This window comes from Mastigoproctus giganteus, chromosome 2 (assembly GCF_048544385.1).
Source record: "Mastigoproctus giganteus isolate SK-2022 chromosome 2, ASM4854438v1, whole genome shotgun sequence".
NCBI classification, from domain to species: domain Eukaryota; kingdom Metazoa; phylum Arthropoda; class Arachnida; order Uropygi; family Thelyphonidae; genus Mastigoproctus; species Mastigoproctus giganteus.
In genome coordinates this window covers 106,189,609-106,217,287 of record NC_143576.1, presented here as the reverse complement: position 1 = coordinate 106,217,287, position 27,679 = coordinate 106,189,609, and the positions used below count along the sequence as shown (strand labels likewise).

Here is a 27,679-nt window from a genome sequence, read left to right as displayed (position 1 = left end):
AATCTGATTAAAGTAGGTCCGCCTGGCCAGCTTGTAAAGGTCGCCCAGACGGTCCACCTCAACCCTTGCCCTATTATTTCTCTTGGCACGCTGATAGTTACGCCGAGCACTTTTCAGTTCATTTCTCAGATTTGTGAGATCCTGAGACCACCAGGGCACATAATTCTGTTTTCTCTTTTTCTTTGCGAGAGAGGCATCACAGACCAACCTTATTAGGTCGTTTACTGCTCCCACCTGCTCCATTGCCGGCAGTTGCCCAATTCTCTCAATGTTATCAGCCGTGGCTTCTGCGCACAGCCTGTTCTCAAAAGTTTCCCAATTTGCACCCTGAGTCCTGTACCTTGGAAAATCGTATGAGTTCCTTCTTGCCATACAGCCTGAGTCCATAACAACTTCAAACGTTGTGGGGTTATGGTCACTTGCTGACCATGCAGTTCTAACTTGCCAGTTTCTTATGTTTTGTCCAAATGTAGAGTTGGACACCGTAATATCTATGAAGGATTGACCAGATGCTGAGACAAAAGTAGGGGGGGATGCCCTACGGTGTTCCAAAGATGTAAGTTCTTAGTTAGGATTAACTCCTCTAATAATTCGCCTTTGTGATCTGTGAAGTGCCTGTTCCATAATGTAGATGCAGCATTTGCATCCATACACATAATAACTCTTCTACCCGCCAATCTGTGGAGAATATCCTCTACATAATTTAGGTAAGGCTCGATCTGTTGATGTTGTTGAGAGCATTGAAAATACACCTGCCCAAACGTACCCTCCAGACAGGCACAGGCAGAATGTGTGGAGCACAAGCTTGTTATCTTTGTGACAATAATGCCTGGATCAACTATAACCGCGGCTGCCCAAACCCTGGCCACAGCGTTCCTGCCAATTCCAGTAGTTTCAGTATTAGATTGTACAATTTTTTATGATAATGGTAATCCCTTTACAACTCCTTTATATGAATACACTTCCTGAAGGGCTAAGATTTGGATATCGTGGTCAGAGATTATTCTAGTTAAGTCATTAGAGACCGCGATCGACCTTTGACAGTTCAATTGCAAAACTTTAATTGGTTCGCTAGTATTATGATTTATATTACGATTGAATGTAGTTAGTACGCGACTTGGTCACCTCTTGCGCGCGTATATACTCAGGACAGCCGTTGTCACGGTAGGAATGATCAGCTTTCTTCTTGCGCATTTTACAGTTGGGACAAGTTGCAGGAGAAGCCTTGTCAGTACAAGACTCAATCTGGTGCCCCTGATTGCCACAGTGCACACAAGTATATTCAGTTTGATGGCAATTACGTGCTGAGTGCCCGTAGCCGAGGCATTTGAAGCATCGTGATGCTATAATAAAATCCTTTACTCCATGTGATGCCCATCCAATGTATACACGATTACCAGTATTCAATAGAATTTTCCTAATGTTGGCAGGGGTTTCAATGACCCAATGAAAGTTATTCTTAATTTTAGACTTAATTTTAAATCTAACCTTGACACATTTTTTGAATTCGTCACCAGTTATACTGTAATTGGCAAGGTTCTTATCGTATAAATCCTCAAGAAGATCATTATCAGTGATCTCTTTATTAACCTCATATATTATAAGAGTGGGATTCAATTTCTTAGGAAGGTCCACATTTAAATTGTGATCCTTAAACTTACTACACTTCTTTAGTTTCTCAAGATCATTGTTAGAGGCAGCCTCAATTACAATACCTCTATCTCTAACCTTTCTTATTGATTTTATCTTAATTCTCTTCAATTCTGATTTAAACTCCTTTGTCACCATTTGTTTTATCTCGTCACTTGTTTTGAGTTCACTTTTGTCATCAGCACGCACTAATACCGCGTGTCTGGTTTGTGTCCCAGAGGGGATCGCACTCACATTAACCTGTTTGCCTACACCATAAGCAGCTACACCAGCATAGCTAGCTGCTGAAATTTGAGCAGGCAATGTTTTACATGCAATTTCAGTTTTTAGCTTTCCATTCTCAATGATTAGTTCAAGTAACATGCGTTCCATGGAATTCCATACTTTGCCAACCTCGGCAATCATGGAAGGGGTAACCTTAGTCCCATTCTTAAGAAAGTCAAATAAACTATTCTTCAGAGCAAAAACGTAATCAAGAACAGCAGAGTCATCTAAATGGACTGTCTCATTATTCTGACCATTATTGGTTACTTTTGTCCTTTCTTGGACCAGTGCAAGTGGGGGAAAATGTTGCCCTAAAATATCAACAATATTGATAGAAGGGTCCTGGAGATCGGCCAGTTCAGCCTCCGCCAGTTCCGGGGCAACGGTCAAGTCCCCTAGCATGGAAGATGAGCAATTTTCGTCAGACATAATTACTAAAGTTATTGAGATATACAGTAATTATACATAAGTTAGACAACTCTTAATACATCTTCAATAGACAATAATACAGCTCATTCCAATTATATATCATTTGAGACATTTATGCTGTAATTATTGTATTTATGACGCCATTAGTTAGATCACAACAATATTGTATCCAATTGTTATTTGAGATTAGAGTTAGTAATAAAGTGGCTTACTGCATCAAGGCCGGTGTCACCAATCAGAGACAGTCGCGGTGGTCACGTGATCAACGATGGCAAACAGAGGCTTTATTTACTACCACGGGGGAGAAGCAATGGCTGCCTCCATAGGTACATAATTATAGGACACTAAATTTACAGCTACGCAGAGACTAGTTTGTAGTGAGCCAATCATCTAAATAATAACATGAATCACTATTACTATTGAGGAATAGTTCACTGCACCACTCAGGTTTTAAAATAAGCAATATCAAGATGATCCACAACAGCCAAACCTATATGGCATTTCAGCGCTGTGTCCTGTTGAAAGCAACGACGCACAGCCCGAAGTTAAAATTACTCATATTTTCGAAATGCCTTAGAAGTTGGGCACAAATAAACCATCAACAGACTCACCAACACCTAGAGAACTCGATGGGCACAATTTTAACCCGAAGAGAAGACTTTCAACCACTTTGAAGACACAAAATATCAGAGCACCAAATTCATGCAACTGACCCGGAGGGACGCCCGGTCTCTAAACCCTGTTATGGTGCAGAAACTCTGCATAATGGGCCTGAAAAGTGTCGTGTATGTGTGTTGTTTTGTTTGTGTCAGGCTATTATGCCACCAGGGTGCAGCCAACGTATGGGCAGCTGCTGCCTGGTGCCCATCCCTAGCACCGGGCCTGGGTCAACAGTCCTCCTGTACCGGTGTTATTACCACCGAAAATCTCGCACCCGCCACTGTTAAGAGTCAAAATATTCAAAGAATTTTATTATTTTTTTGGCGGGCTCCAGGGTTTCCCCTATTCGCCGCTGAAAGTAATCTATACATTGTGTACAATTTATAATGATTAATTATACATGAAAAGTATAATGAAAAGTCAACTGTACCAGAAAGCTCAAAGTACCACGATATCGGACGGGACTTTGCTCCCACGAACATCACAATCAAACACGGACACCCTGTCAACTGGACCGACAGTGCATGTAATTTACCCAACGAACTACCCTAGAATGTGACAATCACCATATGCAGGAGTGACAACACTGCATCGACGCCCAGATAACAGAACAAACAGTGAAAGTGACCACATACCAAGAATGACCACCCAAAAGTGACCACATACCAAGAATGACCACCCAAAATGGAAATAGAAGGACCATGACCACGACCAAACTGGATGAGACCTTGATCCCATGACCAACGCCGGCATTCAACCGATCTCTGAACAAGTCGGTAGAGACCTTGTCCCTGTATGTACCTCCTGGGGCCAGTGTTGTGATGCTGTCCTGAACCTGCTGGCTTAGCCACCACTCTGCAGCCAGGCTGCACACACGCCATATTGGCGACCTGTGCCGGCTCCCTTGTCTGGCCCTTTCTATCCCACCCCGGCAGGGGGGGAGGAGACGGTCATACTGTTTCCTCCCCTCCACGCCACCCCCATTCTTCCTTCTGGCAGGGCATGGGCATGCCCTGCTGACACCAAATTGAGGCCTCCTACTCTATTGGCCTTATCCTTCCTCCTTTAACCCCCCAGTCTTCATTCTCCCCCCCTTCTCTATCTTTACACAAGCGAATTCCCCCAAACACATAAATTCAATGAATCCAAATTAACTGACGCCCATATTTCGGTCTATCCTTATTCAAGCGACATCACCCTACGCAATCGAGAGATATCACACATATATCTATACATATATGTGTAAAAAAAAAAAAATTTTTTTTTTTTTTTTTTTTTTTAAGGTCCTAGCCACTGAAATCTCAGGAAATTAGGTGGCAGGACCTGCCAGAGTGAACTAAAGACTATCAGGTACCTGGTCTGCCTCCACGGGGCGTAAGTGGGGCAACGTTGGGCCTCAGAAGAGGTCCAGCGGCTAAATGGCCAGAGGAACAACGGTACAAAACACCACACTTCCATAATCCATACACTTTTAAATCTCTGGCCTTCCCAGTGAACTGGTACACCCACAATAAAAGCAACGCGGAGATGGGGGAAACCCCTGGTGCCGTTTGACACTGAAAACACTTACACTTACTATAATGAAAAGTACAAGCCTATATACAATGATGATACATAAATAAATACTGGGCTTCGGAGTCCAGCAGACTGATCAATACATCGGGTAAGAGTAATCCAAAGAAACAGTCTAGCATTTTACCGAACCTCAGGAGCAAGAATTCTTTTCCTCCGTTTAAACAGTTTCTCTGCATAGGTGGAGAAGGCAGTATAATATTCAGAACAGTTAACCAATCTTGGCAGTTCGGAGCAGTCAAATACATTTGTGAGAAGTTGAAAGTCTAGTCTTAAATCGTCGTACAGAGGACAATGAAAGACGAGATGCTCAACAGTTTCTTGAGCATCACAACTACAGAGAGGAGTGTTACTTAATCCTAGTGAGAACAATTTAAAGTTAAGACTTCCATGACCGGTATATAAAAACGTAACGTATAAACCAGGATTGAACAGGTCCATTTTCTTGTCGAAATCAACAACCTCGGGAAAAAACTTAAAGGTCTCCCTACCCAAAGTAGAGGTGGACCAGGTATTTTGCCCTGCTCTACAACATTCATTTCTCATTCTTTTAATGTCTACATTTTCTTGCAAGTCAGTATTATATGTTATACCTTTTACAAACGCAGGAACATTTTTCTTCTACAATATAAAAGAGTGTAACATTACTTCATACTGGATTGGCAGTCGATGACTGAGGACCCAGGAGAGCAGCTGTAGAGACAGTTCGACAAGCTCTACTTACAGCGAGAAGAAAGAATCTTTGTGCTTGGGTAAGATATTTTTGAACAAGAGAGTTCCCGATTCTGTATCCCCAGGCCCCAGCTGTATAACACACAATTGGTATAAATATACAAGAGTAGTATAATTTAATGGAAGATTTCTTTACACCAAAAGTACTCCTGGTAATCTTAATAATTTTATAGGTCATAGCTTTTATTTTCTGAAGTACATATTTTGCATGGTAACTGAAATTAAGACGGTCATCAAAATAAATTCCTAAGTATTTATGCTGCCGAGTACTCCTAATCATTTCTCCATTCAACTTAATAACAGATGGTCAATTCACATCAAGAGAGCCTTTTAGCAACATTTGTTTTATTAGTAGAAATTTGAAGTTTATGTGTTTGACACCAGATATCCAAGTCCTCTAGAACTTCATTTGCTCTGCACTCTAGCTCCCGGCGGGAATTACCAAAAATCAGAATAGCAAGATCGTCTGCATAAGCTATATGAAGGATGTTGTCTCGATCAACCGAGAGCCACCCATCAAGGACCATGTTCCAGCACACAGGGCCAAGAACAGAGCCTTGAGGGCAGCCCCTAGAAACAGATCTGGAGACAGAGCAGAATCCTGAGGAAACTGTGATGCTGCGAGAATAAAAGCCAGGGCAATAAAAATTGCATCGCTATAGCTTTTATGGATGGATCTATTTTTTTCTCTCCGGATTCATTTTATCCTGATTTTTTTTTCCATCTCCAGAATTTATTTTGTCCTGATTTTTATCTCCGTAAACCTAGCCACCCTAGGTAATAATCCATTCTGAACCCTCGATGTAAATTCCGCTTCGGTCAGTAGATGGCAGCAGCGAATTGGAAGTAGCTAATATATGTCAGTGGCACATACCTTATTTGTTAATATGATATGATGTGTATATAAAAACACGCTGCTATATAAGTGTTTTCCATTTCGTGGTTGTCAACCGAGATTTTATTACTTGTTCATTGAGAACTACTAATAAAATCTCATTGCTAATGTTTAACCTTACATGTGAAAATTTCAGAACTTTCTGATATTTCTTTTAAGCCACTCATGTCACAAAAACTAACGAAAATGCTCAGACAAGTGTCTTTGAGCAGTTTCTGCTTTCACCGCAGGCTACATCATAAAGTTATTACGATAACAGACGTGAACTTATAAAGTTTGTGTAATATCTCAAACTTCAAGAGTCTTCGTGTGGAGCGCCTTGCACAACACGCACATGTACCGCAATTCAGTTATTGAGAAGTAGATGCCACCAGTCTACAGCGGTATGTTCAAAATTATAAAACATAATTTTAAACATACCGTTGTTTAAAATATATTTAAAATTACAGAATTTAATTTTAAACATATACCAAATATAACTAGCAATATTAAAAACAGAAAAATTATAAATGTCTAAGAAATCGATAATGCTAAAACACAGGTCTCAAATCCTAGGATCCAGTCGACATGATGCCAAGTTTTCATGGTAATATTTTATATCTCTGGTCTTTCAATTACCAGTACAGACAACAGAAATCATGGTAAAAATGCCTTACTGTGCATCCTCGTTACTGATACAGGCAGGTAACTCTGGTTATGCATACTTAGGCTAATCGATGCTTTATTACGCAGCTGATAATGTTGTTGTTTATGAAGTTTAACGTTGTTTATAATTTCAGTCTTAACGTTAATGCAATATTCATCGGCCAATCCAAGGAAAATCATGATAATACCTGTATATTATATAATATGTATATTGTATAATACTTTCCACATACTTTTCAATGATACATATTTTGATTTTATTTTATAAATTAGATATCTAATAGAGGTAATATTTTATTATTATTATTATTTTATTTTTATAAAATGAAAACCATACCTCAAAAAGACTACCCGACGAAATTGGTCCATGCTGCTCACATCGAGTATGGTACTCTTCCTCTACCCGCACTTGAGTATACTGTTTTCGATCTGGGAAAAGATTATTAATCCTTTTGCGAACACGATTTTCATCCATATGAGCACAGGTGGTTTTTACAAGCGTACGATTTACTCTTTTGTAAACAAAATGCTTTGAAACGAAGTAGGACAACGCCTAAGATACCCCATCAGATACTTGCGTCACACACGAAACCGCGCGTAGGTTATCATCAAGTATCTCAAGGCGAAAAGCGACGCCGCCTACGGAGAAGAGTGTGCTAACCTAGAAAGTCAGATATGATGTAAGAGACTGACTTATTATATTAACCTATGCATTGGTGATCTTCAAGTTAACCTCCACTGTCAGATTACCTCATTACTATGGCAACAACGTGCACCATAGGCAACGTGAAAACTACAAAAAAAAAAAAAAAAAAAAGTGCAGGAAACAGAATGCGTCTATCAATGATCCTAGAATGCAGAATCTTAAGCTACCACAAATTTTAATTTATTATGTTTAATTCACGCAGGGAAAATTATATTTAAATTAAATAATTAAAAACAGCCACATGTTGAAGAGATATAAGAATACGCGTCTGTAAGAATGACAGCAATAGTCGGGTACTTCGTTCATTGAGGATATTCTACAGGAAGACTGCTTTCAGCAGAGAAGTAACAAGGATTTTTGGTACCTAAGGCAAATATCAGATTGCCTTTGATTTTCATTAATTTTAATTAATTAAATTTTTACCTCTACTTTCTATTACTCGTCATCTACCTCCTATGTATGCCTCATATCATCACCATATAATAAGTTCCCTTCAAGGGACTGTAAACAGTTGTTCATATCCACCCAGGGCTTAATAATATGTCGTTATTTTAGACGTCAGCAACTTAGGCCATATGTGTCGTTAATAACACGTATGTAAATTGTGTGTTCTGTGGTCGAATTTTTGTTTGCTGGACGAAAAACCAAAAAAGTGTGGGAAGAACGGTGATTACACCAGCACTACGTAGAAAATACCCGAGTTCGAATCCCGTAAATGACGCGAGGAATTTTTATAGTCCCCCCCCCCCCCCAATGTCGCTCAGTTAGTCGGTTTCAGGCATAATTTTTTCTCTCGGAAACTTTTTTTTTTTTTGTCCAGAAAACAGCAATTCCACTGGAGAGCACACAGAGTTTAGAGAGATGTTATAAACGGCGTAATATGGCATAAGTTGCTGATGCGCATAAAACTCTACAACAACAAATGCAATTGATTACAATGGATTCTAACTTATATACAAATTTACAATCTCATATGTATCATTGTCCAATTAACATAATTGTTATTTGTTATTCGTGTTATATCAAGATACTGTCCCATATTTATTTTGTCCTATTAACGTAATTATTTTTGTTATTTATGACTGCATCACTCAGACTGTAAACTCTTAGCTCTCCTTAGCCACAAAGAGGGATTTATATTTTAATATATCACAATAAAAATTATATGTATAATATAGTAATAATATTAGTCTATGGTTCAAAGAAACTAGGCTTTTGCTGCAATAGAAAAGAAACAAAAATAAACTAATATAAAAAACACAATCCATATGTTTCATTTATTCCATAGCTTTGCCATTAAATTTGCCCAATCAGTCAGTCTCAACTACCCAGGGAGAAATTTATTACAATAAATAAGCACCTGCTCGCTATGGCTGTTGTTGTTGTTATTTGGTTTTTAGGAGCATTAGCAACTAAGGCCATATTGCTCCGGGGATATGCGGTGGTCATTTCCTGACCTTTCCGCATCCTCTGTATTTGGTGATCACGGGCTCGAACCCCGGTCTGATCAAGAAGCGTGTGCTACGCACTGCTGCTCCTGCCCACCTGGCTACGGAGGCGCCCTCGTTATGGCAAAACTTTCTATAGTCCACTCTACTCCTCTTCCCTCTTAGTTCATCTGCGGAGAGAACACAGTGGCTATAATCACCATCCTCCTTGCATCGGGTGCAAAAGGTCCGGGTTCGAATCCCGTCAATGACGCGAGGAACTTTCACGTGCTGTTTTCACTCCGCGAATGAGTTGATCAGTCTCAAGCGAGGACAGCAAGGTTTTCTTCATTGGAAACTCGAGTTTTTGTCCAGCGCTTTTTGCTAAAGTAAACTCTATTTCCGAACAACTTCCTCCAACTACAAATAGTGCACTCTACGTCGATGACTTCAGCATATTTTCTCATTCATGCAATATGAGGGTTATTGAGAGACAACTGCAACAAGCCACTGACCATTTTAACTCCTGGATCACGGCGAATGGTTTCAGGTTCTGAATAGAGAAGACCATTTGCGTCCATTTTTGTCGCAAACGTAACCTCCACCCCGAGCCTGAATTTCGACTTGGACAGGGCACCATTCTAGTAGTAGCAGAGACGAAATTCTTGGGACTCATGTTTGACAAAAAGCTGACATTCGTCAGCTAAGCACAAAGTGCACGAGAGGGCTTAACATTCTCCATACACACTCTCTCTCTCTCTCTCTCTTCTATCTCTTGGGGCGCAGACAGATGCACTCTACTCCGTCTGTACCGTGCACTAGTACGCTCAAAATTAGATTATGGGTCTCAGGTATATGCATCTGCCAGAGATAGCGCACTTCGTTGGCGTGACCCCATCCATGTTGCTACTGGTGCATTCAGAACATCACCTGCCCAAAGTCTAAATGTCGAAGCAAATGAACCATCCTTGTCGCTTCGACGAATGCAGTTTTCTCTACAATATGCCTTCAAGTTGAAATTCCTGCCAGATCACCCTACGTGGACATCGGTTTTTGAGCCACGATGGGAAAATCTCTATAACACACGTCGGACTGCCAATCGCCCATTCGTGTTCAAGAGCTACTCAATGAGCTTAACATCTCGGTAGACAAGGTTCCTTGATCACCTAAGCAGCCCCTTCCACGCTCAACTACCAGCATGTGACTTCTCGCTCAAGAGTGCGACGAAGTCTAATACCTCAATTTCTGTCTACGTTCAGCTCTATTCACAACACTGTACAGAACATTCTGACTTCTTGCCAGTTTACACAGACGGCTCGAAGTCAGAATCGTATGTGAGATCTGCTGCTATTTTTCCAGCTAATACAGTAGAGCAGTGGTTTTCAACCGGAGTGCCGTAACAACATTTCAGGGGTGCCACGTAATTTGGGTTTAAGTTACTAAACTTATTATTTTTTAAAATTTATATATGTATTCCATTATAAAAAGGTGTACAGTATCTTTTTGATTTTATGGTGATCTATAATTGATGTTTACTTAGTACCTCTATATAAAGAATAAAATTATTATATACTGTATACATATAATTTGTATTATGAAATGTAATTTTTATAATTATATTACTGTAATAACTATCATACAAATATATATATATATATATATATATATATGAGAGAGAATCGGATCTAACAGGCAGAAAATTGAGTAGGGATGCCGCAAAATAAAATAAATTACTTAGTGCTGCCGTTATTACAAAAGGGTTGAAAACCACTGCAGTTGACTGTCGAAATAACGGCACATTGAAATCCAACGTATACATACAGTGCAAATGTCTTGTAGTGCCGGAAAGAAAAAACGGCAAGTCACGTGATTATTATATTTGTTTACGTGCACCATTTTCAAAGTGAATTCTCTACTGATATCACGGATTATACCGCTGTTTTGCATTTATTTTAAATTAAAATACCCCTCACTAAGGCTCAATAAAGTTAATAAACCTCATACAGAGAAGAAAAGTTGAACAACATTAAAGCTTACTGACAAACTTGATATTATCCACTCTATTACATTAGGGTCACCCGGAACTTTTTTTTTTTTTTTTTGATTTGGTAGTTGTTGGCGCATCGGCTTCTGTGACCATATTGCACCTCCCAAGGTTTTTGCAGTACTTTGATCCAAGCCCGAGGCGGGAATCGAACCCGCGACCTTTCGGTTGCCGGGCAGGTACTTTACCCACTCGGCTAGCCCGTCACCCGGAACGTTAACTCATATACCCATGTGCATTGTGTCTATAAATTGCGTGTTCTCTGGTCGATTTGCCTGTTTTGCTGAACGAAAACCCTTGCTGTCTACGCTTGAGACCCACTAACTCAGCCAAGGAGTGAAAAAAGCCTATAAACGTTCCTTGCGTCATCGACCGGATTGGAACCCGGGCCTTTTCCACCCGGTATGGGGAGGGCGGTGACGGAGTGTATTAATGGCAGAATATAACACTGGATGGTCAACATGTTTTTTTTTTTTTTATGTGCAGTTAATAAAATTGCAATCGTAATGTATTTCTTATTTGGCCTCATTACTTCTGCATAAAAATAAAACTTTCCAGATAACGGAAAAAATCCAAATAACGGGGATTTAAGGTGCCGTTATTTTGAAAGTCTAGTGTACTATATCAGAGCAGATACCCCTTGACTGCAGCATATACATTTGTACACTGTAGAGCTGCATGCTATAGAGTTAGCTCTAGATCACAAAAGAAATCACCGATACCAACGGCGAATTATACACTGAGTGATCACTCAATTACGACCACCTACCTAATCATTCGTAGGTCCTCCTCTTTTTCTCAGTACAATAGCTATCCGACATGGCATTGATTCAAAAGATGTCGGAAGCGTTCGGGAGGTATGGCCAATCAAGCTGTGTGTAATGCGGTCAGCAATGCAGGTATGGAGGTGATTGGTGTATCCAGACGCATGATATGTCTTTCCACAAGTGCTCTATGGGTGGAGTTCGGAGGCCAATCGATATGCTGGAAGTCAGAACCGTGTTCCTCAAACCATTCCTGCATAACAAGTGCCCGATGACTCGGCGCATTGTCATCTTGGACGACACCATCGTCATTCGGGAAAAAGTGAAACATAGCGGGATGTACACAGTCAGCAAGCAGGCGACGATAGCGAAGATCACTAGCCTGGCTCTCCTTTAATATCCCTTCCTGGCAGGAGGACGAGATGACCAGTCGCCTCGCCCCCTGCTACCCCACCTTTCCTTCTGGTGAGGCATGGGCATGCCTCACTGACCACCTGGGGGAATCTCTTCTGTGTCCCCCATACTTCTGCCTTTTCCCCCCAACCTTCTTCCTCCCCTCCCCCACTCTATCTATACACAACGCGAGCGCCCTACACACTAAATTTAATCTAGCAAAAAAATAATCTTCGCCCAGTCTCGGCCTAATTATCCTACGCAATGCCCTACTCCTGCCATATGAATGCATGCACACGTGCTGTATGCAAACATCCAAAGTAATTACGATTGCATGGATGCGTATATATTATGTATCACTGTTGTGTATATGTGCATATATGTGTATGTGTACAAAGTTTTTTTTTTTTTTTTAGGTCCTAGCTGCCGAAATCTCAGGAAATTAAGCGGCAGGACCTGCCAGAGTAAATCTTAGTCTACTGGTGTTTCCTGGTCTGCCTCCACGGGGCGAAGGTGGGGCAACGCTGGGCTCCAGCGGCTAAATGACCAGATGAACAACGGTACACGACATTACACAGGTACAATACCCACACACTTTTAAACCTCTGGCATTCCCAGGAAACTGGTACACCCACAAAGAAAGCAACGCGGAGATGGGGGAAACCCCTGGGGCCGCATGACAACAATATACCTTACACCTTACACCTTAGCGAAGATCACCGATACGTTGTTCCACATGCACCAGGGGTACAAGTTCCTACCAGTGAAACATGCCCCACACCATACAACCGCCTCCACCTTTGATACTATGCATGATGGATCAAGGGTCTCATGTTGTTGAACCCAAATCCGTACACGACCATCCACAGTGTGGAGTAAATAACGTGACTCACCCGACCAGCACACCTTCTTCCAGTCTTCTAACGTCCAACTTGCATGCTCTTTGCACTAGGCGAGTCTCTTACGCCGATGAACATTCGTTAGGAGAGGATGCTGTAGAGGTCGTCTGCTGGTATAGCCCATACGTGCGAGCGTGCGACGCATCGTCATGCCAGATATTATTCCAGGTTGGCCCATGTTGTATTAGTAGTCAACTACTTCAACACAGCTGCTGCGCCTGTTTGCGTCGTCGGACCCGGCGCTCACCACTAATATCAACCTTTCGCTAACCTTTGCATTTTGCCGTCGGGTCGTTGTTTGACCATTTTGACGCCAGTCCTGGTGCACTTTAACTACGGTGGCTCTCGAACACCCTACCAGTTCAGCCGTTTGGGAAATCGAGGCACCAGCTCGTCGAGCATCCACAATCTGTCCTTCATGAAAGTCCGATAAATCCTTTCTTTTACCCATCACGCTCGGAATTTTACTACCCACTGAACCACTGACACCTTATCTATGCTACATAGGTCGACTAACTCCGCACTCTTGTACCTCACGTGGTCAACGGGTCGCATTCAGATTTCATAGGGGTGGTCATAATTCAGTGATCACTCAGTGTATGTCCTGCTAAATACACTGTTTTTTTTTTTTTTTTTTTTTCGTCCAGCAAAACAGAAAATCGACCACAGAACACTGGAAATTTACAGACAGTATATATGGAGCAATATGGCCTTAGTAGCTGAAACATAACCCCTACTAAAAAAAAAAAAAAGAGACTCAATTATTATTTTATTTCTGTTTTTAATAAAAAACAGAAATAAAAAAAAATTCTACTAATAATACTTTGCAATCTGTATTGCTTATTTAACAGTAATAGTATTTTCATTTGTAAAGTCTGATGTGAAGTGGCCATTCACTTCATCAGCTTGGTTGTTATCAATGACTTCCCCATATCTTTAAGGGTCAAATGTGATTTCCACTTTTCTTCCTTTTATTTACATACGTGTAAACTCGTTTCTTTTTTTTTTTTTTTTCGCTCTCTGATATCTCATAGTTAGAGACTTTGCCAACATAACCATTCCTGGGGGAATATTATTACAGATCAACTTATTTACATGTTTTCCATCGCTCTGCAATTGTTCCATTTTCCCCTCTCTAATGGCGCCTCCGTAGCCAGGTGGGAAGGAGCAGCAGTGCGTAGCACACGCTTCTTGATTAGACCGGGGTTCGAGCCCATCACCACCAAATACGGAGGATGCGGAAAGGTCAGGGAATGACCACCGCATATTCCCGGAGCAATATGGCCTTAGTTGCTAACGCTCCTAAAAAAAAAAAAAAAAAAACCAAAAAAAAAACAACCCTCTCTAATTAAACTAGCTAGTTACATAAAATATGTAAGGGCAAAGGCCTCATAGTACGAGGTAGAAGGACTAACATATAGGTTTGTGCAAAAGCACCATTTTAACGTAGCCACCTACCAAAGTAGTTAAATTAATTAATTAAATTAGCATCGTTTTGGTTATATCTCATATTGTGAATGCCTTCACAACGAGTTGCCATTGTATTGTACTACCTCGAATAAGAAACACTTCACCAGTGGAGAAGACTACTGTTATTTATTCTCAGCGGATACCACCACCCAGACGGAACATTTTCAAAGCTTACTGCCTTCTTTTCTGTGGGCGGGCAGGTACCCTGGTGTTGTAATAGTGACAACCCAGTTATGAAGTATAACTTCACAATATGAGAGATGCCTGATGGCCTTTGCCCTTAAATATTTTATAGTCTATATCAATGCACACCATCAGGCATCTCTCATATTGTGAAGTTATACTTCATAACTGGGTTGTCACTATTGCAACACGTACCTACCCACCCACCGAAGAGAAGCCAACAAGCTTTAAATCTGTACCGTCTGGGTGGTGGTATCCGCTGAGAATAAATAACAGTAGTCTTCTCCACTGGTGAAGTGTTACTTATACGAGGTAGTACAATACCATGACAACTCGTTGTGAAGGCATTCACAATGAGATATAACCAAAACGATACCAATTTAATTAATTTAACTACTTTGGTAGATGGCTACGTTAAAATGATGCTTTTGCAATAACCTATATACTAGCTAGTTCCTTATTGTCCGCCTCATCCTTGTGCATATTCGCTTAATGGTATACATGCATATGTAGCTTCCGTGACAGCGGCTTTCAAGTCAGTCAAAAATTTTCGTGTTCACTTTTCACACGCTGTCTTCCACGGTAATACGGTTGTAAAGCAGCTTGGACCGTCGTAATTCATTTTCAGGAAATTGAAATCCATGCCCTTATCATCAAGTACCAAGCCGCACTCGTTATTATTCACCTTAGGACTCCACGTTCACTCTATACTAAGGGTTTCTGCAGAACTGACTCAAAGAGTTGTGGCATTCTGAACCAACTTTGATTTGGCGCCGCCCCCATCCCATCCAAAAGCTGAAAAAGGTTTTTCAGTTCAAAAATAAATTGTAATTTTTTTTTTTTTTTTTGCTAATTTTGTGGTTTATCTTATTCAGTTCATTTTATTAAAATATCAAAATAAAAATATAATTTATTAATTTAAATTAAATAAACAAACGGTATTGAAACACAATTATTATTCATTAAATTTTCTTCTTAAATATTAACCTTTTGGGCTAACTTAAGCTGCAAATCTTTGAATCATTTCATCCATGTATAAATCCTTGGAGTTGGTATGTTCAATTAATAAGATTCAATTAATAAGGCCAACCCATACAGCTGAACTTCTGTCATGTGGAACTGAACATCATGGATAAAAGTTTCCGACAAGCACTAGCCACTGATATTGACAATGTTACAAGAATTCTGAGAGCTACGAAAAGATTTACTAATGATGCCATCAAATTATTTGATTACTTTTTTGCCTTATCGCGATTTTTACATGTGCAGTGGGAGTAATTGCTCCAATCTGTTCTTGAACTTCGACACGTTGCATGTCTAATTAATGCTGTTGCTTTGTACAGTCGTTTGGCTGTCGGTGTCGTTACTAAGTGAAAGAAAGTACTGTATCCTACCAATCTTAATGTTTTTTACAGCAGAGCATTAGCCCTTTTTAATTCTTAATTTAATAATTTCTTTATTTGTTTTAACTGTTTGTATGGGTTTGCAGAAACAGTCAGTTTCATTTTTATTGATGACTCTTGATGAAATAGTGGACAGTCAAATTAAAGTACGTGTTTTATTTTTTCTTTTTACCACCTTTATAAGCACACATTCCGCTCTGCATCAATAAAAAACCGAACAGCTGTATTCTTGTTTCTTCGGTTATTCTTATCAATTAAACTGTTTTCCAAAGTGATCAATAAGTGGCGTTCACTGTATTTACACCTAAGAGTAACTGAATACCCCCTCCCCTCCACACATCTCTCTAACTACAGTTGTAGAACGCGTTTATCTGGAAAGTCGTAACTTGTTTGATGGATGACTAATAGCCGAAAGTGTCAAAACAGTGTTGAGTGGTGTGTGTGAACCAATACGACTAAAATGATGCAAACCTACGCATTGCGCTCTTTTTTGTGGTTGATTACCATATAAGGAATCGGGCAAACCTGAGTTATAATATGAGAACAAGCTTGTGGGAAACGAACTACGGTATATTCGAATGCGCACCTTTCATTTTTTGAATATTATAATTACGAATCGAATCCTACGTATAAAATGATTCTGAACAACAGGAATTATTATAATTTTACTAACTTTTTATTTATTAATTAATCCAAGTAAAATAAATTTAATTAATTAATTAACATTTTTTAAATTAATTTTACTAATATAGAAGTAGAGTAACCACGTGTTAGTCAAAGAATTTTCAGCTGCCGGAAACGGATAAGTTTTTGATTTACGGTTTAATTGACCTGTCATATTAAATCATATTCAAAATAAATAGCTTCATGCTCTAGCAGGTAGCACAGTTGGAAGTCTCTCCACACCATGTGCAAAATATTCCAGTTAAGTCGATGACGCCGATCGGACTAGCCGGGTGGGTAAAGTGCCTGCCTGGCAAAGGTCGCGGGTTCGATTCCCGCCTCGGGCTTGGATAAAAGTACTGCAAAAACCTTGGGAGGTGCATTATGGCCACAGAAGCCTATGCGCCAACAACTACAAAAAAAAAAAAAAAAAAAGAAAAAAAAAAGTCGATGACGTGAGGAAATTTTATAGGCAGGTACATTGCACCCCCGACGCCGAAATCTGGTATTGTGGCGCTTTTATAAACAGCAATGGCGCCTTTTTTGTGATGTACCTGCTGACAAAAAATCCTGGCTACGCAACTATTACCACTTAATATAGGTAGAACTTTTTTTTTTTTCAACCTTTGTATCGTTCGAATTTTGCCGCCATTGTTATATATATTATAGAGTGTTATATATAATATAATATTGTTATATGTATTATAGAGTGAGTGGTAAGGGAATTCTAGTTGTTGTTGTTGTTATTTGGTTTTTAGGACCAAATAAGACCATATTGCTCCGGGATATGCGGTGGTCATTTCCTGACCTTTCCGCATCCTCCGTATTTGGTGGTGACGGGCTCGAGGAATTCAAGTGTTTTAATTGTGGTAAACAGTTGACTCGAAAGTTCGGATCACGTTGGCTGGCGTTAGTTGGATAATTTTATCATATACAGTTTCAGAATAACGGCAGTTATGGGGATTCATGGTTATTTCGTTTTTTCCGTTATCTAGAAAATTTTATTTTTAATATACTGTATTTAATGCAGAAATAATGAAGCTAAATAAGAAACAGAAAAAAATAGGAATGCAATTTTATTAACTTCACATAAAAAATAAACATGTAGACAATCCAATGTTATATTCTGCTATTAATACACTCCTGCTTACGTCCCGTTCTATTTTCTTTATTATATCAAGTTTAGGTTACGCGGGGAGGACGGTGACGATACCACTATGCTACCACAGTGGTATCGTCAGCGTCCTCCCCACACAGGGTGGAAAAGGCCTTTTAAATGTGAATTTGCAGTACCGATATCTATATCTGAATTTTGAAATATCTTGCTCAAAATATTTACTTCATTCAGTATGTCATACCAAATGACCAAACTAAATAAAAATTCAAATGAGGTTTATTTTCGATTGATTGGATTTCGGATTTCGTTTTCATGTCACTGGTATGTTCATAAAGGTATTTCAAAGCTAGAGAAAATTGTGGTACTTGGTATCTCACAGATTTCACACTTTCGAGGCGACATTCCCACCTCGTTTCTAACAGTGGTTTTGGAGTAAGATGTTTGACATGCTCTTTTAATATATCACAGCGTATCACAGAACTTGCAAAAATATTATACAGTATATACTTTGTAAAGTCCCAAAAAATGAATTTGCAAGAGAAGATGATTTTGAAATGTCTCCAAGAACTAAATTCAAATTATGACTTCCGCAGGGCATATAATGTGCTTTGGAATTCTTTTGCAGGATAGGTGCTTGCACACCTTTATATAAACCTCTCATATGAGGCTCCGTTATCGTAGCCCTGTCCTCGACAGTTCCCTAAATCTAATTCTTCCTTTTCTAATATGCTTTCAATTTTGGCTGATAACCCTTTTCCTGTCGAGTCTTTTACTGTTTCAAAACAAATAAATCGTTCTTGTATACTCACATCACTTTCAGAGTTATCTACATTAACATATCTAAAAATAACAGATAATTGTTCTTGATGGCTTATGTCTGGAGTGCAATCTAATAAAATTGTGAAATACTTAGCTTTCTTAACTGTATTTATTATTTCCTTTATAACTTTTTTAGCCAAAGCAGAAATCAGTTCATCTTGTATTCTATGAGATAAATAGGAACGCGATGCTGATTCTACGCATCGATCCAAATGTTGTTTCATTATTGGGTCAAATCTTGCAAGTAATTTTATGAGACCTAAGAAACTTGTTGTTGTTGTTATTTGGTTTTTAGGAGCATTAGCAACTAAGGCCATATTGCTCCGGGATATGCGGTGGTCATTCCCTGACCTTTCCGCATCCGGTGGTGACGGGCTCAAACCCCGGTCTAATCAAGAAGCGTGTGCTACGCACTGCTGCGCTTTCTCACCTGGCTACGGAGGCGCCGAGACGTAAGAAATTACCGTTGTGCGGTTTATATAAAGCATCGCTACTGCCCCTGAACGCCAAATTATGCTCTGATAAATATAAAATTGCAGCCACTATTCGTTCACAAACACATTTTAAACGCTGTGTTTCGTTTTTAATTATTTTTTTATGTTCTTTGTCAAGAGTGTTTCCAAGTTTCAAATTCTTTTAAGTTGTAACAATTTGTACGTAGCTTGTAAATGATATTCTGATCTTTCATGACTTTGTAATCGCGAACTTAAATGTACCCAATCGTTAAGTCCTGTTAAACACAGAGAAGCGGTATTTGAAGAGAATAACTTACACGCATAACACAATGTGGCATCTTTGAGTAGAGTAACCATCTTCTTGACGTTCCCCATTCGTTAATTTTCTGAAAATAATAATTTTCAGAAAAACTTCTGTTATTTTTATCTTTCAGAAAATCGTAGTTTTTTACTTGTGTCACGCCATTTTGTATGATAGCCATTCTAAATTTATCAGTTATAATTTGAGGCCAAGTACCAGGATCATTGATATCGACATTTTCGTCTTCGTCGCTTTGTTGCTTCTCTGTTCGATTCTCTTGAAGCTGCGGTCCTCGGAATAATTCCTCTTGTTCTTTGTTCGACGCTGACAAAAAATCCTCCGTCTGTACGTTTCCCTCTGCTTCACGATTATCTTCCCGTTCTACAGTTTTCTTATCATCGCTTTCCTCTTCATTAGGACGAGGGCTGGCTTTATGATGATCAGGATCGTTTTCGTGGATGTCGCACGGCGTAATTTCATTTCCGCGAGTTTGATCTTCCAGTAACTGTGAATTATGCGTTTCTTCAGTTTGTTGCACATTTTTGGTTTTTAAAAATTTTGCAAGGGAGTTCCTCTGTTTTTCCATAATTTCTTCTCCCTTTCTTTTTTTCTTCAATTTATCAGAGCCACACATATACAGTACTTTCTTCCTGCATCTCTGTCTCTACTAGTCATGTTGCGAAATAGATACGAATACATATGTTATTTATTTTCACACCTCGCGAATCGCGGTAAAAACGTACGATATATATATATATATACTGTATATATTCGTATTTGTGGGGAATATTTATTCAATAATTTCAAATGAAGCTCCAATAAATTATTATATAATTATTATTTTATTTGTAAGGAGAGATATTTTAAATATATTTGAAAGAAAATATATTTTTCCGTGTTCTTTGGAGAATTCTTGGCGGGCTTTCAGATAAATGTTAATAACATGATTATTGACATTTTATTTCTTATGTATATTAAAAATATGGCCATTTTATGGCGATGTCGCTAGATTTTGCGACAGTATTAAAATAAAAAAAAAAAAAACAAAAAAAAAAAATTGAAATCATTTTTATTTTGCAAACTCAGTCAGCAGTGTGGGGCCTTCAGAAACGCGGGGCCTTGCGCGCTCGCACCGGCTCTGCCTATAGAGAACTGTTGGCATCATGTGGAATCTGCAGTAGCCAGAAAAAACAAAAGACCCTTCGTGAACTTTGGGAAGCCATAACTCGTGTTTGAAACCACGAACTGTCAGTTGATTATCTTCAGAAATTGATCTTGTCAATGCCTCGACGGTATGCTGTTGTCATCAGGGCCAGAGGCGGTTCAACTAAATATCAGTTTGTACCTGGTGAACTTTTCATTGTTTTCCATTTAAAATGATAAACTGAAGCAAATCAGGGGCTTTTGATAACATTTCAGCCATAATTGTCGTGTTTACCTAAATTGTTGTATAAAGGTTGCAAATGCTCGTTTTGGAATATTTTGAGAGCACCTGTCAAATATTACTTAGCTTTGCCTTAACTATTAATAAATATCTTTTGTTTATATTTCTATTTGTGATGCTAGTCAATAATGTAACATACTGTAAGGACCTGTCCTTACAACTTATTAATAATGGGTGTTATTGATATTGGAAAATTATTAGTGATTTTTGAAGACAGTCAACCTTTAGAAATATATCAGGTCAAAACTAAATAACAGAATTTGAATAGGATAATTCAGATAAGTCCCATGCTTAATTGTGCTCGTTTCGCCTGTTACCTTTAAGTAAGAGGAAGATTAACGTAGCAACGGGGGGGGGGAAGTGTTTCGAATACGCGATACAATAGAAACACCGATGGAGCAGTCCGTAGTTAATGAGCACAGATCAGAGTCAACATTTCGCCCCTAAAGAACAATGGGCCGAAACAAAAACACAATTAAGATAAAGATGGAGCTCAGTAATGGAGGTACTCAAGAAATTGAGTGCACACTTTAAAAATTTCATGGGGGCGATTAATGACAGGTGAAGCAAGACAAATACAGGGCATAGATGGGCAATCACAAAGAAGATCTAGAAACTTCTAGACTTCCGGAAATTGCTGGAAACCGGAAGCCCTCTCTAAAAAGGGTGAAGGATACGCCCACAGAAGAGTAAAGGAGACGAATGGGAATTACAGGGGAAGGGATGTACAAGCTAGCGATTGGTCAGAGAGAAAAGCGTAGGAAATTTTGATATTCAGAATAAAGAAAGAAAGAGTTTTTTTAGAGAGAGTCTTTTGGAGGTGTGTAGGAAGACAGTCGTGTGGCAGAGTCATTGAGTTTGGGTGGTGGTTAAAAAGTTTTGGAGAGGAGGCCGTAGTAATGGGAAGGAAATTTTCCTTGTGAGTAATTTATGTAAGTCTAAAGTTGGAGAAAGAAAGTGTCTACGTAGAAGAATGAAGATATAGCAGTAGCCAATGAATACAGCACAGTGAGAGAAGCTGATGAAATTCATAGTGAAGGAAAGGGAAGAACGCCCAAGGAGAATTCTAGAGGCAGGGTACTCAACTGAGCAGTGATGAGCGACCGGCCGACCCTAAAATTTTCTCAGTGCCAGAGCGGTACACAGATGCAGCGCTGAACGATGATGCGAGAAAGGATCCTTATTCAACTCAGCAGAGCAGTGCCTATGGAAGAGCGAACCTCAGGTAGATTGATATAGTCCAAGGATGAACAACCGCCCGCCTTCTAGTCTACGTCGTTATGCAGATGGTTATGGCAGCCCAGAATAGAGAGAACACTTGGAAAACTGAGTAAGTGATAGTTAAGTACGGAAAAATCTTAGGTTAGTGAAGGAAGGACTCTAGAGGAAATACTTAATCTATGGGAGAAAGCTAAACTTAATTGCACCCACGTACACAGAGTTGTAGAGAAATTAAGAGTAGGACCTTAAGGTAAAAGTTAATTAGTGGGTAGAAGGGATACCTTGATATAATAGTTGATTTTGAGGGAATGACTAATTAGGTAACAAAGGATTGTAGTTGAAAGTTAAAATATAGTGAAATTGGATTTAGTAAGAGTATAGTTTAGTGTGATAGTAATTGTTTAATAACGGATAAAACACTGAGTGGCTAGCTAATTAAAGAATTATTGGATTAGATATATGGGAAGATGGTTAATTACATTGGTTGATTATGAATGATGAACAGATCTGTAGTTGAGGAAAGGATTTTCTAACTGAGATATATATACATCTATGTGTATGTAATAATTTTGGAAAGGGATATATATATAGCTAATTGTAATTGTTTATTCTCATACTGAAAGCTACCTGTAGACCTATGAAGACAGCTGAGTAGTAGGAAAGCTGATGTAAAGATTATGAAGTGTAATGAACTCCTGGACCTGTAAGAACCCAAGGATGAGGCACACTAAGAACATGATGATATATATACAGGGTGATTCACTATCAGTGCGACAAACTTGCAGGAGGTGTAGGGGGCACAAAGACGAATTGGAATCACATAGCATTGCAGGGTCCGAAATGCCTGCGGGAGGTTGCGTGAACAAAGAAGCAAAGAAAAAGAACAGAAACAGCAACTCGTTAGTGTAACAGAAATCATTTTAATGACAAGTTTTACATTGGCAAAAAGCCATGCTACAGAAGGTGTTCGAAAGCTTGACCAGAAGCAGTCACACAGGCTTCACAGCGCCGCCGCATGGAATCCTTAACGTTATGGAAGATTCCTGGCGTGTCTCGAATCTCCCTGGCAGCTACAGAGATGCGAGCGACGAGGTCTTCAACTGAATCAATGGGGGTCTTGTACACCAATGTCTTCATTTGACCCCAGCAGAAGAAGTCCAGGCATGATAGGTCCGGCGATCTAGCAGGCCAGTGAACCGGACCACCACGACCTATCCAATGCTGTCCAAATGTAACGTTTAGGTGTTGGAGGACGTCACTGGTGTAATGTGGGGGAGGCCCCATCATGCTGGAACCACATTGAGTGGCGCAACGACTGAGGAACATGTGCTTCTTCAATGAGTTCGGGCAGGACTTGCTGTAGAAAGATCAAGTACGCCCTACCGTCCAGACGAGGGGGCAGAAGGTACGGTCCAATGAGGTGGTCTCCAACAATGCCGGCCCAAACATTGACAGAGAAACTGCGTTGAGTTGCACGTGTTCGCATACCATGGGGGTTCTCCAAAGCCCACAAATGGGCGTTATGTTGATTGAAGGTTCCCTCTCTTGTGAAACTTGCCTCATCCGTGAACAATACGGACGCAGCAAATGCACTGTCTGCCGCACTCTGTTCAAGAAACCAAGTAGCAAAAGTCCTCCAGAGTGGATAATCCGCAGGCTCCAATGATTGGACATGTTGCAGATGGTATGAACTCATTTGGTTTGTCGACAGTATCCTCCATACAGTGGATTGGGAAATACCCAATCGTTGGCCTATCGCTCGAGTACTCGTACTCGGATTGCCTTCTGCAAGACGTAGGACATTCTCCTCATTGTCTGGCGTCCTCGTCGTTCGCTCTCGATTCGTGGTACCTGTCATGAAACAAACAGTCTCATGTAACCTTCTGTGCACACGTGCGAAAATCGTATGATGAGGAGCATGCCTGTGCGGGAACGTTCCTGGTATAAGCGCAGAGCGGCATGCCCGTTATAGTCCACAGCTCCACACGCGAGGTGCATGTTGGCCAGTTCAACGTTTGAATACTCGTCCATCCTACTGCCTCGGGAACCGGTTCGCAAATGCTGACTTCCAGCGGGATCGCTGTTCACGCGACCTCCCGTTCAACGTCCTCTACCGCATGACAAAGGCATTTCGGACCCTGCAATGCTATGTGATTCCGATTCGTCTTTGTGCTCCCTACACCTCCTGCAAGTTGGTCGCACTGGTAGTGAATCACCCTGTATATATATATATATATATGTATAAAATTTAGTAGCTTGAATTACAAGGATATTTACATAGATAAGGCCTAGCAGTCTAACAAAACCACACATAATAAAGTTCGCAGTTAATTGTAGTTATTGACTGAAATGTATACAATGTCAATAAATATTATTATGTTTTGTACTCTTGTGTCTGTCAGTCGTTTTGAACTTCAGCCAGTCCGGAGGAGGAATACCTAAATTATTGAGACCCCCTAGAGTCTAGAATCTTCTGGGAGATTAACAAGTCAGGTGTAAAGTGGGAGGCGACAAAACAGGGGGCATAGTAGAGTACAGGGAATAATTAAATAAGTATAGCATTGAGGAACAATTTAAATAAATAAAGGTTATATATAATATTAATATCGAAAAATAAGGAAATATATAAAGCCAATCAAACAACATTAACATCCCCCCCCACAATACCATCGGGAAAAAGGGTTAGAAATGTGAAATTCCTAGGTGATGCACTTTCTTTGAACACCAGTGTATATCCCAACATCACCAGATATTATTAACATTGTCAATTATGGTTGCGTCTGGAGAGAGGAGGTTTTCAAGACTGAAAAGGATTAAAACATACTTAGTTGTGCCGAGTGTAACATATGCCGTCTTTCTGATTATGGCGTAAATAGTTTAATCTAGATTCTTCAGTCTTCACCATTTCTTTTTTAGCGGTGACATAATTCTACAGCATGATATATGTATATGTCTCATATGCATATATCCTACGTATGCATATGTCTCTATTATTTTGCAGGTGGTTTCCCCGTCTTCTCCAACAAATATTGCAGCAACCTCCGTTTTTGATCTAAGTGCATCTCTTATCTAAGTCCGTGTCTTCAAAAAATGCCATGCACACATTTATTGTTGGATTGGCCCTGTTTTTTGATGCATTTGTTTATATGACTCAGCAAATGGGTTAACTTGTTGCATCTTCTCGTCCAATTGTTGCATTACTTTGGCCATACACCCTTTGGTTTGATTGTTTTTCAAGCCGTTTCGTTGTTGCTTCAGCAGAATCGAAAATATAAAGTTGTCCATATCCTGGCTTATTTGCCTCGTTTGGATATAGCGGTGAGACCAAATGATGCGAACGACATTGCTAAGTTGTACTCTCGTATATGTTCTCTGTAGTTATTTACTTCACGTGTATCCCCTGTAAGCAGCTCTCGTAATAGAGTAGGTGTCTCAGACAGTAGGTCAAGTGAAACCTTTCCATCATGACAGCATTTAGTGTATTTATTCGATGTGTTTAACTCATGTCCCCAATATCTTGCATTGCAATACTCACAGTTGTAGCACATATTTCCTATGTCATGCTCTTCCACATTAATTACAGCTTGTTGATTATTTGCATCCGGTATTTCTATTTGATTACAGGTAGTTCTCGACTTTACGAGTTAATTCGTTCCTAGCGCGCACTTGTAAAGCGAAAACTCGTAAAGCAAGAATTAAATCCCATAGACATAATGTTAAAAATAGGGGTTACGTTCTCAACAATGAAATTAGTTAGCTAATTAGTTTATGTTTAAACAATGATTGATTTATCCAAAGAAATTAAAACGTAGCCTGTAAAATCAAGCAAATTATAACATAAAGAAATTATTTACGACCTACAAATTTTAAAGAATTTTTATTCTTCATCGACTAAATGCACACTCGTTGATCACTTATTACTGGCTTGGCACTCGTTGGTTTTTTGCACAAGGAGTCGTCGTCTTCAGAAATGCTTCAAGAGGCATTTGTTTCCAAGATAATCTTTTATTTTCTTTATAAATTTCAATAGATGCATAAGCATTTTTAACTGAACGCACAACTTGCAACTAACACGATTTGCACGGAGTAACAAGTTTACGAAGCTTAAAAAAAGAATGAAGAGAAGATTCTGAAAATTTATTTATGTTTTTTATACGATTGAAGATTTCAGTAAAGGAGAAACACATTTCACCATAATAACGCAAAAAAATCACACAATTCTAGCTATCAGTATTTTTGCAAATGCAATAACATCGAGTTTACGACCGGTTTATAATTGATTGCACTAACAGAAAAGCCCAATAAACTGGAAAGTGCACATTGTTTTTATTTTTTTATAGTCATAACTTCCAGAAATGTGCTTTAGAAAATTATCACAAAGCCATTCAAAATTGATTCTTATAACGGAACATATGATAACGATGAAAGTGTAGCACATTTTTAATGATTTCAATTGGTAACTAATACAATTTACAAACCACGCTCACAAATTTTTATATGGCCTTAAGGTCACGCTCATGACCTTAAAAATTACATTTTAGAGAGATAAACAGCTTAGTTATACAGCGAAAATTTCAACTTCCGAGATCTTGAAATGAATTACCAAAAAACTGTGTTATTGGGTTCACATTATGATATTTTAACGATACGATTATGTCTCTGGAACTGATTAATATCGTAAAGCAGGGTACACTGTATTGTATAGCTACGCATGTGTTATAACTACAGTGTACTGCGATATTTGGAATGCGATATTTATGAATGTTTAACATTAATTTTTTTTTTTTTAATTAATGTTCATATTTTCGATTTTGTTGATACTTGAGGAAAAAAACTCGTAAAGCGAAAACTGCCTGTATATATATATATATATACAGCTTAAACTTCATAGTATAACAATTGCATAGTGTTATTACTACATCAGGTATAGTAGTTTAGTGTTCAAATACAAATTATATTGAACTTGAAAGAAAATCATGCTTCAGACCAGAGCAGCAAAGCAAAGGGATCAAGGCAGTGCAAGTGCTGATAAGGAACCAGTTGTTCTCCTAATCATGGCCTTATGAAATGTAGTGCTTGTTCGATGTTTGCAGACCATCTGGGGACATGATATTGCCAAGGGAGATGTCTTTATGTGTGGTCAATTTAAGGACTATGAGGATATTAGGCAACAATTCAGCAATGTTAAACTCGAAGATAATACTTGACACTTAAAAAATATATATAGATATATAGTGTTACAACTGTGTCGAGATACAAGTTTAGGGTTAAAATTTTGTTTTGTTTGTTATTTGGTTTTTAGAAGCATTAGCAACTAAGGCCATATTGCTCCAGGAATATGCGGAGCATACGCTGCTCCTTCCCACCTGGCTACGGAGGCGCCTTAAAATTTTGTATTGAAATTGAATCGGAATCATGACTCAGACCAGAGCAGCAAAGCAAAAGGCTCAAGCTAAATGGAGTGCTGTGGCTCAGGGGAGAACTGAGGGGGGGCAGTTGCCCTCTGAATCACAGCCTTTATAA

At 39.3% G+C, this 27,679-nt stretch overlaps 1 protein-coding gene across 1 annotated transcript in view; it reads right to left on the bottom strand.

The window, feature by feature from the left end:
* The window catches only part of LOC150089481 (WD repeat-containing protein 47-like), a 279,929-nt gene that overhangs the window by 154,861 nt on the left and 97,389 nt on the right, over window positions 1-27,679 (bottom strand). Inside the window, exons 3-4 of the mRNA XM_090390001.1 lie at window positions 7,598-7,640; window positions 7,185-7,400 (exon numbers count right to left, since the gene is read on the bottom strand). Coding sequence (XP_090246127.1) covers window positions 7,185-7,400; window positions 7,598-7,640 — 259 coding nt within the window. The remainder of the gene's footprint in view (window positions 1-7,184; window positions 7,401-7,597; window positions 7,641-27,679) is intronic.